At 31.6% G+C, this 12,730-nt stretch overlaps 2 protein-coding genes across 7 annotated transcripts in view; one reads left to right on the plus strand and one right to left on the minus strand.

Moving 5' to 3' along the window:
* RUNX2 (RUNX family transcription factor 2) overlaps window positions 1-4,403 on the minus strand; it is a 282,428-nt gene extending 278,025 nt beyond the window's left edge. For all 6 annotated transcript variants that reach the window (XM_036869865.1, XM_036869864.1, XM_036869863.1 and 3 more), the window contains exons 1-2: window positions 4,266-4,403; window positions 3,942-4,065 (exon numbers count right to left, since the gene is read on the minus strand). In XM_036869865.1, coding sequence (XP_036725760.1) covers window positions 3,942-4,065; window positions 4,266-4,403 — 262 coding nt within the window. The remainder of the gene's footprint in view (window positions 1-3,941; window positions 4,066-4,265) is intronic.
* Window positions 1-12,730, plus strand: part of SUPT3H (SPT3 homolog, SAGA and STAGA complex component) — a 423,773-nt gene that overhangs the window by 45,669 nt on the left and 365,374 nt on the right.

The raw sequence follows: 12,730 nt of genomic DNA on the forward strand, positions 1-12,730 counted from the left end.
AAATAGTTACGCTTTGTCACATTTACAGGTTTATTGTTTGTAGGAAGGATTCTTTCATATTGAAGGTATTTGTCTGTTTGACCATATGTGTATTATTTTTACAGAGACACACTGTAGAGGTAGACTGTTCCAGTGAATCCCTTATGTAAAAATATCTCTGTAGACTTTTGTTAGGTAATTAATTGCATTTGCAATGAATGCTTTTGAGGAGATTTGCATGACCTCACTATTGACTTAGAGTTGTCACATTTTAGTATCTTGCAACAGGGGTTAGAACAGCATCGAAGGTTGGTATTTGTATGCTTTGGAGAGGAGTTTGAGATGTTACCCTGTTTTGCCATCAGTTTTCGAGTATGCATGGGTGCATCATTAATCATAGGAAATGCAAAAATAAATAATCCAGTCCCATTGGATTTTTTTATATGAATACTTACCTTTTCCCTTTTTCGTATATACAGTTGAGGTATTTAGGTAACCCCTAACCTTTTGCTTCAACAAAGAAGTACAGTATAAAAATATTACCACAGTTTTCATGTGAGCAGCTCTTGAGAGGAAAAAAAAAAGCCCTCTAGATGAATATTTGTTGAAAAAAAAAGTTGTGATACAGAATGTCTTAACTCAGCCCCAATACAGTACTTGAGGACCACCAGTGTATAAAATTGAAAGCACATGAGTTTTGAAGCACTAGAAAAGGTTTGTAATTGATTAGCGCTGCTTAAAAGTACTGAAGTACAGTGAGTTTTGATTTGTGAATGGTTCTATTCAATAAAGATTAATTCTGTGTGTTTGATAAAATCTTAGTGCCTTCAATGAGTTAGTTTTTTCCCCCCTCTGCAGTTTATTTAACCATCAAATATTTCAGTGTTCTTTTAACAAACTGGAACATTTCTATCTTACTGAATTTAACTTTAGCATGACTGATTTAAACAAGTCAAACTATCAGTGATTAGTTTGAAGGGTGTAATTGAAGAGATTAATTTTTTCTTCTTTTAAAATAACTAAAGTATATCATAATGTAACCATGTATATTTCATGCTTTCTTGTGATTTAGAGACTATCAAGAGATTTATATAGACTAACGATATTTTTCTGTGATTTGTTTTAAATCTTCTACATTCTAAAATATTTTTAATGTTTAAAAGTGAAATCTTTACCAGTTTTCATGTAAAATTATGATTATTTACTATAATGTTAAATAATACATAATAAGAGTCTTTGGAAATTGCATCGACATTGTTAGCTTTTAATGGGAGTGGTCTTCTATGTATGCTCTTTTTAAATCATCTCCCTGGATTTTGGAATTTAGCTCTCTTATTTTAGAAGCAAGTTGTGACACTTTGTCGCTGTTAAATCTTAAAACTATAAAATCACTATCATTGATATGGACCACAAGTATTGTTTTGGAAATCAGTCTTCACACATCACGTTCAGTCGGGCACTACGGTCAGTTACAAAGGTTTTATGTAGAAATTTAGTCTGTCAGCTGATATATTTTCGTAAATAAGTTCTTAATGGTAAGATACTCCATGAGTTACATCTATTCATTTTAACAGACTTCATTTATGATAAATAATGGACAGATTTTGAGTAGTGCATATTGAAAATTCACACACAGACACACACACACACACACACTCTTTTCACTCATTATTTTGAGGTGAGGCAGTTGGTCAGCGTGTGCTTTTGTCCCTTACCTAGAAGAGCCTGAACTTTTAAAACTATTTTACAAAATTGGAGCAAATACTTTTGACATTTCATTAGGTTGTTTTGATAATCAATTACTTAAGAATTTAAAGCCTGAAGTGAGGTTTCAGACTTCAGATAGATTCCAGAAGGGGGAAATGTGTGATGATAACCTATACATTATGTCCACCACCCACCTGTAATTAGTCCCATGTAGTGGGTTCATCTTATGTTCTCTATCCAGGCTCTCAAATACTATTTGGGAGTGGGAGAGGGTAAATTCCACTTTTCAGAAGAGGAAGACTTAGTTATGATGTATAAAAATATGTGATGTGATAGAAGATTATTTAATTCATTATCATGCCTCTTTGAAACTGGGTCAAGTTTTGAAAATTTTACTGTAGAAATAGTTACTAAGGATGTCACAGAAATGTAACACTCCCTCATATGACAGAATAAAGAACATTTTAACATATTCTTTGTGACTATATTAGTAACTTTACATCTAATGCTGAAATAGTCCTTGAAATTTGTGTTCCCAATCTGGTTTGAAAAATTATTATTCTTTTAAAAATAGAGTGACATTGTGAAGAGTAACTTAACTGCTTGAGATGCTGTTTCAAGTTATCCCTCCATATAACAATAGTTTTAAGCATTTTTTTCCCCTCTTCTCTTGGGTGGGAACAGCAAAAGTTTCCATGTATGAGCTATAATTATAATAGGGGTTGTTAATGCAGTCTAGTTGTGTATGTTCTGCTTCCTTAATGCAGAAATTTTTACAGTAATGCTTATTACCTTCCATTAAATTAAAAAAATAATCTGTGATTACTGTATTGTATGTGTTATAACTGAGGGGGCCCACTTAGAACTATTGAGGGAGTCACTACAGCAATTTTACATTTTTTTTTGTAAAATACATAGTATATTTCCTCACCCTTTTAAGAGAAACCTTTTTTCTCCTTCAGGTTTAATTATTTCTCTTTGACTGAAACTAAGACTGATCCTCTGGTAGCCAGTTAAAATGTGTGAAGTAGGAGGAGTAAAAGAAACTCCAATCGTTAGTTGTAAGTTATAAAGCAAAGTTAATACAGGTATACACAGCAAAAGGATTTATTTTAAAGGATAAAAGAAAATTTTATAAACTTGCCTTGTAGAACATGTTGGACAGCATAAAGAAAATCTTGTGAGTGTTAAGATATTTTACTATAATACCATCTTAGCTGATGAATGTTGAAGTAGTTTACTTTTGTGTATTAACACTAACTTGAAATTAAATATTAATACTATATTATGCCTTATTATGCCTGTTTTCTTTTAAAGTCCAGCATGACTTAATTGGTATGGCTCTTTTAAATCATGCAGAGTATCCTCACAGAGTTTTCTTTTTTATGAGACTAAACGATACTCATTTTGGTAGGTCAAAGAATATGATTAAAAGAATCCTAGACGTTTTAATGTTTGCTATGTTTATAACAATTTCTACTTATGGATAATAGTGTGTAGATGTAAACTAAAATTGTATAGAAAGTTATGATTGCATGTAAGTTTTTGACGACTTCTGTGAGCTTTATAATATCCTGGATATCCTGGGCAACTATAAAGATCTTTTAAAAATGGCTATTACATACTTATCATAATTTTATTTCAGTTGAATATATGCTTCAGTTATGTAAAGTTGTTTAGAAACAAACTTGTGCAGATATCTTATGATGCAGTCTAAAATTATAAGTAGATTTCTTGTAGTTGAGCTGGTTAAAATGTAAGTTATACTGCAGGTTTATTTCTCTGTTTTACATAGTAGAGTATAATGTCAAGATAATTCTGTGGTCTGTTATTTTGTAAAATTGCTTCCTTTTAAAAGTTTGCTCAAATATTGGGAGCTGCCGGAGTGAATACTTCACAATACTTTGATTAATTTAGTCTCTAATTTTATTGCAGTGAAGGTTAATGAGAATATTAAACTTTCCTTTACTGTTTCAACTACCTCATTTCTATAGCTCTAGAAAACATTTAGACTAATGTGAGATAATTTAATTTTTTCTATTTCAAGTCATTAGTCCGAGAAGTAGATAAGTTACAGATGCCAAAAGCAAATTTGTACAGCAATTTCATTTTTCAACTTTTAGTGCAACAAAATAGCATCATTATGATCTTTAATATAATGTTAGCTGGCAAAGCTAGCAAGTTTATCCGAGAAACATACCTTTATGTTTAACAGGTTCATCTCTTATAGGATTTTAAAATATGATAACACTTACCCCAAAAGAAGTTTTGCTGACATGGTGTCACTGTGCTGAAGAGGCTGTTTGATGCCATAGTCCCTCCTTTTATTTTCAGATAGAACTTGTACCCTCTGTTGTAAATTCTGCTTGCAGCCTTAAACTGAAAACACAAACCATACCCAAACCTTGTTTTAGTTTTACAGTATGCCTGCAGTACATAGACTTGATATTTATTTTTTTCTGTCAAGAAATTATGTAGCTGGTAACATGTGAAAAGCAAGGAAACAAAACAAAAAGAGAATGAGCAAATATTGGAAGGACCTACTATTACTGCATAGACTGTGGTTAGAGAGCACTCACTGACTCTGTTGGTCTCGGTGGCTGGTAGTGACCTGCGGAGATTAACCATTTAAAAACCAGAGACTTCTTGCTGTCCTCCTGGAGAAAGTTTGCACCGCACTTGTGGTTCTGTGGTTGTTTGTGAGGCGAATGAAGCATTCACACAATCCAAAAAAGCAAAAGCTTTCAAACTCCTTTTTTTTGCAAGCACTATTACTGGAGAGACAGAATCATGTGGTTTGTGACCTCATAGTACTCACAGTCAAGTGGGACTGCCTACCACTGTGGCTTTCCCCCCTTGCTCATGCTCTCTCTCTCTCTCTCTCTCTGACAAAAGGCTTGTGGTAAGGCCCTTCCTGGCATCCAGAAGGATATAGCTTTTTAATTTTTGTGACTCATGAGGATTTGGATAGAATACAAATGCTGAAGGAGCCCAAACTCCTGTAAGGTTAAGCGTTTGTAGAGCAGAACTCTGCTGTTGTGGGCTTTCCTTTCTATCCCCCCACCCCTACTTTTTGTGCCTCCTCCTTTTATTTAGTTCATTATTGTGTCTGTGGAAAAGTGAGCAAAATTGGCTCAAGAGGCTGTGTGTGAAATCCTGAACAACAGTGATGATTTACAATAATTTACATCTTTGGATTGTATCACATTCTGGGGTCTGCTTCATATTTGCTGGGTGATTGGAGTCCTTCTGTTTTTCTTTTTCTTGTCTTCTTAAACTCATGAATCTGTAACTCATTGTAAAAAAGTTTACCTTTCTTAAGGTCTGGTTGCAAACTGCTTGCTGGGCTTGACTGTAATTGGCTGTCATGAAAGTGTTAGTCTGGGGATTCCTTTACAAATATTAAATCATGTCTGTCTAGTTTATGTATGATCAATATTAGGTGCCGGCTCCTACAATAAAGATTAAATATAATTAGTATCTTTTGTGTTATGTTTACCTTTATCTCATGGCTAGTTTGAGTATCTTATAAAAATGAATAGCAAAAATTGTAGCATAGTTTATTGGATGAATCTTAGTTTTCTTTATGTTTGTAATAATTTTTATTTTTCAAGGAAATATACTCATTTTGTATACTCTTTGTATAGTTTACTTGGATATTAACTTTAACAGAGTCTTTGATAGCAAGTCTTATACAAATATAAAGTAAAATTCTTATGTTGTAACTTAGATTGTTCAGTGTTATTGATTTTTCTAAGCTCAGAATGGAGTGGGTTAACAGAAGCTGTATTTTTTGTTTATAATAGAAGCTTTTGAAATAAATTACAAAATGCTGTGTGTAGTAAGGAATAATGCACACAGAGTATGTTAGTCGTCTCGATTTGCTAATTCTGATTCAGAAGAAAATTGGAAACATCTTTGGGAAACTATCTCCTTTTTTGCCCCTTTGGACATGTATGTATAGAACTCATTTTCTTATTAGGATGATTATATATCATAGGCAGAGAATTTCATATTTATGAATAGAGCTTCCTGTTTTCATCAGTTGAGAGCGATGGGGTATTTTTCAGCAAAAATTATAAAGCTGAACAGACCAATTTTCTAGGCATTTTTTTGCCATTTATCCACGCCACTCTGAATTTGCATGTTAGACTTCTTCCTAGTGTGATAGTAACCAGGAGTGGCATGAAGTAAATGAGTGGGAGGGTGGGCGGAGACAGTGAATTACAAAACATTATTTGGGGTGTATAATGGGGTAAGGACTGGGAAATACTGAGGAGGATGTAAGAGCCAAAATACCCCTTCGTATGGTCATCCTAGCACAGTTCATTATCTGCTTTTGGTTTACATTCGATAAAGATAAATGTACTAATGTGTTCATAAGTTTCTTACAAAAAAATAATTTGCCCAAAATACACTGGGAGGACATGGGAATGACTTTAATCCTTTATTATTCAAATATCTAGAACTTTTCCATAATAAATTTTTAGTGATAAAAAACCAGAAATACGTTTTAGTGTTTTATTTAAAATACAGATTTATCGTGCCTCATTGTGTATGTAAACAGGTTTTACATTGAAAAGTAAAAGCTTTCATTTAACATGCAGTTATTCATGCAAAAGGGAAAATTTATTCATTGATTCTTTTTCATAAATAAGGCGTACAGTGGGATCTGTAGCTCTAATTAATATCTAAAAGTAAGTTAAAGGAGGGCTTTGTCTATATAATTTGTGGAATTTTCAAACATAGTTCCATATGCACATACAATAGCAGCAGAATCAGGCAATTGAAAAAATTTAGTAGTCTGCTAAGTAAATGCTTTTCTTTTTTCAGAGTGAGTTTTCAGTTTCTGCGTTTGGATTTGCTGACATCTTATAACTTTTTGCTAAATATTTTCTCCCTTAAAATTTTTTGTTTTTATTAAGTGTACTTTGGCCCTCCAAATTAACTGTATGTGTATTTGAATAAGTTTTAACATCTATGTGTCTCTTAACTGCTTGTTCTGTTTTTGCAGGTAACCCTCCTGCACATAATTTTTGGGTCAGGGTAATCACTCTTATTGCTTAAGAGTTTAATAGATATTGTTGAATATGCCCTTTCTGTTCTGTGTGAGGCCCATCGAATTCTGGCAGGAGAAAGTAGTGAAGTCATGCGCTTTAAAGTTTGTATATTCACTATCCACACACACACAAACACATGCATACGTACATACATACATATACTTCTTTTCTTTTTAAAAATTGAAAATCTATCCTCTTTGGAGCAAATATTACTTTGTGGTAAAAATTTAAAAACAACAGTGATAACTGGTACATATTTGATAATTGACAGTCTGTTTCATTAGAAATAGCTTACCACATGTGTTGAAGAGAGACTGACTCAGAAAAGTCACTGCAGATGAAGCTCTTAATTATGCTTAAAATCAGAAATGCAAACCACAGGGTTTTTTTGGTTTTTTAAAGACCCTCAAAACTTCATTCTTTTAGGGGATATATTAGTATTTGCTATGTTGAAGTAAGTATCGAGTTTAAGTCTGCTGTATAAATTATGTATTATAATGCCATGGAAATGAAATATAGCTTTGAACTTGCAAACAATTTCACAAAAAGTAAAGAAGTTAGTTATTTGCTTTCCCATTGCCTTGTATTTAATAAGTTTGTCAACATTGGTCGAATTTTTTATATTGTATATTGTTATATGGTATAAGACTATAATGTTTTAAATGCTACATATATATCTTCATTGTTACCTTTTGAATCATTTTTTAATTTTCTGAATTAATGATCCTATTATAATACAGTAGTTTTATCAATATCAGTCTTGTGCCCATTTCTATTTTTTTTTGATTGTTTTAAACTTATATTTGTTGCTGTTCTGTTTTTCTTTTAATTGAAAACAATAGAAGCAAAATAGGTTTGATGTAGGGATTTTATAAATTGTAGAAATCCTACTTTGGCTTAAAATGTTCTCATTGATTATGAGGTTTTAGCAAGGAATTTTCTTAATTTATTGTTTCAACTTGGTATGTGACAATTTTTTTTGGATTTGATGTATAGCTATTGAGACTTACGTAGCATTTATTGGGCCTTGTATTGATGCTTTGAAAAATTTTTACAATAGTAAAATATGTATAATTTTATTGCTATTTTAAATTAGGATGACTATGAGAGATTTAATTCCACTTCCTTATTTTAATGAGGTATATATCCATGTTCACAGCTGCGCACACGTGTGGTTGTATGTGTGTACAAGGTATTATTTTGTGGTACTTTAAAAAATTTACATATATATGTGTGTGTGTATGTATATATATACTAAAAAAAGTGGTATTTTTTGTAATCAGAGTATTCTTTGTTTTTCTCCTCAGTTTCTTTAAATTTTGTAAAAACCCAAAGCACTACCATATCCATGATTGTTTGAACAACTTCATTTGGTTATTATTAGCAGCTCTCTGTCTAATGTGAGATAATGTGGAAGTTGGATGCCAAAAGAGAAAGTAGTTAACTTTTGTGTCTCCCTCTCTCCCCTACTCTCTCCCCTTCCACTCCTCCCCCTTTCTTCCCTCTCTCCTCCAGGCTTTTTTGGTTTCTCTTTCTCTGTTTTGACATTTCTATAAAATCTCAAAGTAGATTCTTAAGGTTCTAGTAGGGGATATTGACATTAATCTTCACTAATGAATACGTAACAGGTTTGAAGCTTCTAACATTCAAGGCAAATCATTGTTATATCTTGTTATAGTACACCTCATTTGTTAGATGGTATTGGCATCTGATTACAGAGATTTTTTCTTTTAACATTTTTTAATTCCTTCCTCTGTGTTAATTTACTTTAACATTGTTTCACATGAATTTAGCCCTTTAATTATGAGGATTACTTTTTTCTCCCTTTGACTGTTTTTCAAAGTACACAGTGATCCATACTTGTTTAATGTAACTGTATAAATAATTCATGTTTCTTATAATTATTAGAACAATTCATCTTCTACTGCTGTCATTTTTCTAAGAAGAAAAAAAAGTCGAGAACTTGCAGAAAATATGGGAAACATGCTCATATGACAGCTGAGGATGTGGCTAGGGTAAAGCAGGAAACTACTACCCACAATGCAATGTTACATATACTGCCACTTAATAAAATTTATATCAGACATGCTACTGACAAAACCAAAGGAAAATAATATCCCAGCTATACTAGTTAACATACTAAATATATCTAGGGAAAAGTGAAACTAATCTTTTTGGAACCTTTGTACTTAGAGTATATAGTAAATGGAAGTGTGGGACATCATAGTACATTGGAGCCTTTGTGCTATGGGACTTGTTTGTAGGTGAAACTCTCTTATAATGAGAACTTTTTGGATATTCACTTTCCTGGAAAAGGCACAAAAGGGCACCCTTTTTCTTTTTTGATTGAATTGTTGCAGTATTATATAGGGTTCGAGGACATTGTCATCTAGTAGGAAAAATAAGTTAAATTATGGGATGTTTATCACGATTATTTAAACTTTTCACCCAGCCAGGTATATTTCTTTACATTTTGCTTTAAGTTGTTTTTTATTGCCAGGTTTGAGATGGGGCTTGAATTGTTCACTGAAGCATTTTTCTTTTCAAAGTAATTGTTTTTCTTGCTCTTTCTTTTTATTTATCTTAACCTACCTATAGCTTACCTGACCAGTTTATATGCTTTACTAAAAGGGGGGTTAATCTAAAGCAGAAAACTGCTTTTATAATGTGGTTGAAAAAGATACAAAGATATCTTCTAAAAAATAAATCAGGTTTTAATATATTTAGGTTTCTGTTTTTAAGTCTTAATCTTTTGTGCTCTTAACTGTCAGACTTTAGTAATTTTGATGAATTTAGTACCTTAGTAATTTAGATGAATTTTGAGGTTTTATAAGGGAGGTTTTTAAATATTTAAATAAGGGAAACAATAGTTTTTTGAATTGGTAAATAATGTATAGAAATTGTATTAGATAAAGGATAGAAAAGACTATTAAGTTAGTGTTACTTATGAAAGATTCCTTAGTATTCCAATATATAAGTTGTCACTGTTTCCGACCTGGCATGGTATTTGTCATCTCACCATTTAAACATTAATATATTGTCTATCTGTCTATATCTCTATTAAGGATGATTTGCTTAATTGTTTGAAGTATTTTCTCCTTAAGAGACTGCTTATCAATAACAGCTGTAGCACTGTGGCTTTTCTCCATGGACTCATGGTGGTCTTTGGAACAACGTTCTTCAACTTTGACAGGTGAGACAGAGGCTCTCCAGTGCCACTGCATTTGGATGAATCTAGCTGTGGTTGGAGAAAATGCATCTTGCCAAAATATATGGGTGAGACCACACACAGCCTTTAAAATAGTTATTGTAGGCTTATTTTTAGGGATACATGTCTTGACAGTTCTTTTATTTGCATGCCAATTTCATTGCTGTGTATAGATTTTTCATTGGTTTCTGTGAAGGCAATTGCAGATTTAGGTCACTATTTGTTAAGCCTTGTGTATAATTTACACTGGAAAATACTCTGAGTTCAGCCATAATTAACAATATAGAGAATATATTGGAAATGAATCACTAGAATACTGATCTTTTTGTTTTTATAAATTTGACAGTATTCCCATTGGAAATCTCAATTTCCCAGGCAGCTTAGTAGTCAAAAATTGCTCCAATTTGAACTTTAAGATTAAATAAATTATGAAAGAATTTGAAAATATTTATATACTTTAATTATATTAATAATAAAAAATTTGTGGTTCATGTTATTCAGAAGTACATATTTTTATAATGGTATAATAAAGCATTGTTCAAAATATAAGTTTTGCACTTTAGTAAAAGCCTGAAAATTTTGAAACAAATTGCCAAAGATGTCGGTTTCTTAGTGCATGGGCATAATATGCAAGCTATTCAGTCTTTTTATGGGATGATTAAAACTTTATTTAACTTAGTGAACTATAAAAATTGACTACAATTTTTTAAAAAAGTATGTTTTGTCTTCTAAAACTGGCTTTTTTCAGTGACCAGTAAAGAGCACGCTTTAGACTTTTAGAAAATATTGTTTCTTTTTATAAGATATAGTATTTGGATAGTTATTCATGATTCTTATTAAGTTATTAGTGATAACAGTATTAAAGCTTAATTTCTTAAGTCCTGGCATGTCTTAGTCACAAGACTTTTCACTTGATGATCAATGAATGTTGGCTAGGTATATATTTATAAAAAATGAAATCAGCTGTGATAAAATTGCAGTTTCATTCTAGATATTTTCATAGCGAAAACAGAATCTACTGAGATAATTGGAAATTCAGTTTCCTCCCCACCATCATCCCAATACCTTTCCATTGCTGAATGGTTCTGGCAGGAAAGTACTGGGGAAATTGTGTTCCTACAGCTTTTCCAGAGAACAAGTTTTCGGAAAGAAGAGAGAAGATAGTATACACAAAAAGACTGTTTAAAGAAAAATTTGGCCCTTGTCTCTCAGAAATTGGTCATGTATGTGAACCTTGACTGGATGCTGGATTTTTTAAAAAGCTTCATAAGTCATTTTTAGGATATTTGAGGAAACTTGAATATGGACTTGATATTGATGATACTATGGAATATTTATTAAGTGTGATAATGCTGTTCCACGTATATAGGAAAATATCCTTACTCTTAAAGGAGGTGCATGATGAATTATTTTCATGAAGTCAGTACTATACTTAAATTCATACATAAAACAGATGTGGCAAAATGTTAACTATTGGTGAGTCCAGGTGAAGGGACTTTTTTTTTTTTTTTTTTTTACTATTTATTTTAGGCATTTATTCTGCTATTTTTCATCTTAAACAATAACTTTTTTTTTTAACATCTTTATTGGAGTATAATTGCTTTACAATGGTGTGTTAGTTTCTGCTTTATAACAAAGTGAATCAGCTATACATATACATATAACAATAACTTCTTAAAGGTGAAACATGTTTTGGAAAAGGTGTATGGGGATTTGATTTCAAAATGAAATCAGATAGATGGGGAAAATTCATTTATTTTTATAAATAGTGAGTTTTTTTTTTTTAAAGAAGTGAATATGGATAGCCTGGGCTATACATAGCAATTTTAGGTTTTAGTTTATAGTTTTATTTTTTACATTGAAATTCCATTCACATTAAAACAACTAATTTTCACAAATTTATACGTGGCAAATATAAATTGAAAATGGTAAAATATTTTTGAAAATAGCAATATAAAAATTTTACCTTTTTATTATAGTAACTCAAGTCTAGACCAATAAGCTAGAGGTTTTTAGAGGATCAAAATAAGCATTTGTTATTACTATGTCCTTGTTTATTAATTGGATGCTTCTAAGATATGTAAAAATGCCTTTAAAAGTTCATTCACATTAAATAAATACTACTGAATTGTACTACTGCTACTAAATTGTTTATACTATTAAATTATACTCTTTGAAGAAGTATTTTAATGAGCAGAAGCCTATATTTCTGTATTTAAATTATTCTGAATTTGTGTTTTTTTAGTTAACACCCTACCAGAGATGTTTACATTTTTTCTGTAGAGGGCTAGATAGTAAAGATTTTTGGCTTTGTGTGCTGTAAGGTCGCTGTTTACTACTCAACTCTGCCATTGTAGTCTGAAAGAGAGACCGTAAGTAAATTAGACAATAGGTGAATGAATGGGCATGACTGTGTTTCAGTAAAACCATATATGCATGAATAGGCAGCTGGTGTGCCATAGTTTGCCCACTCCTGCTACCTCTATACTTTTATATATAGAACTTGTGGCCTGGTAGATAGCCTCTTTTATAGAAGAGGCGAGAACAGTTTGAAATAATGATCAAACTTTTAATTTACTTATTATAATGAAAATCTTTTCTTAAAGTATTTTAAAAATCTGGGTTTTTTTTTTTGGTTTTTGTTTTAATTGATTGTTATGTGAAAGATCATATCTGTGGGGCTTTATAACTGTCTTTTGAATTGAGTAGTGTGATTTCATCTTGATCATATAATTATATTGTGAATAGTTTTATAAGGCACCCTAAAATTCTTTTA

This window comes from Balaenoptera musculus, chromosome 11 (genome assembly GCF_009873245.2).
Source record: "Balaenoptera musculus isolate JJ_BM4_2016_0621 chromosome 11, mBalMus1.pri.v3, whole genome shotgun sequence".
Taxonomy (NCBI): domain Eukaryota; kingdom Metazoa; phylum Chordata; class Mammalia; order Artiodactyla; family Balaenopteridae; genus Balaenoptera; species Balaenoptera musculus.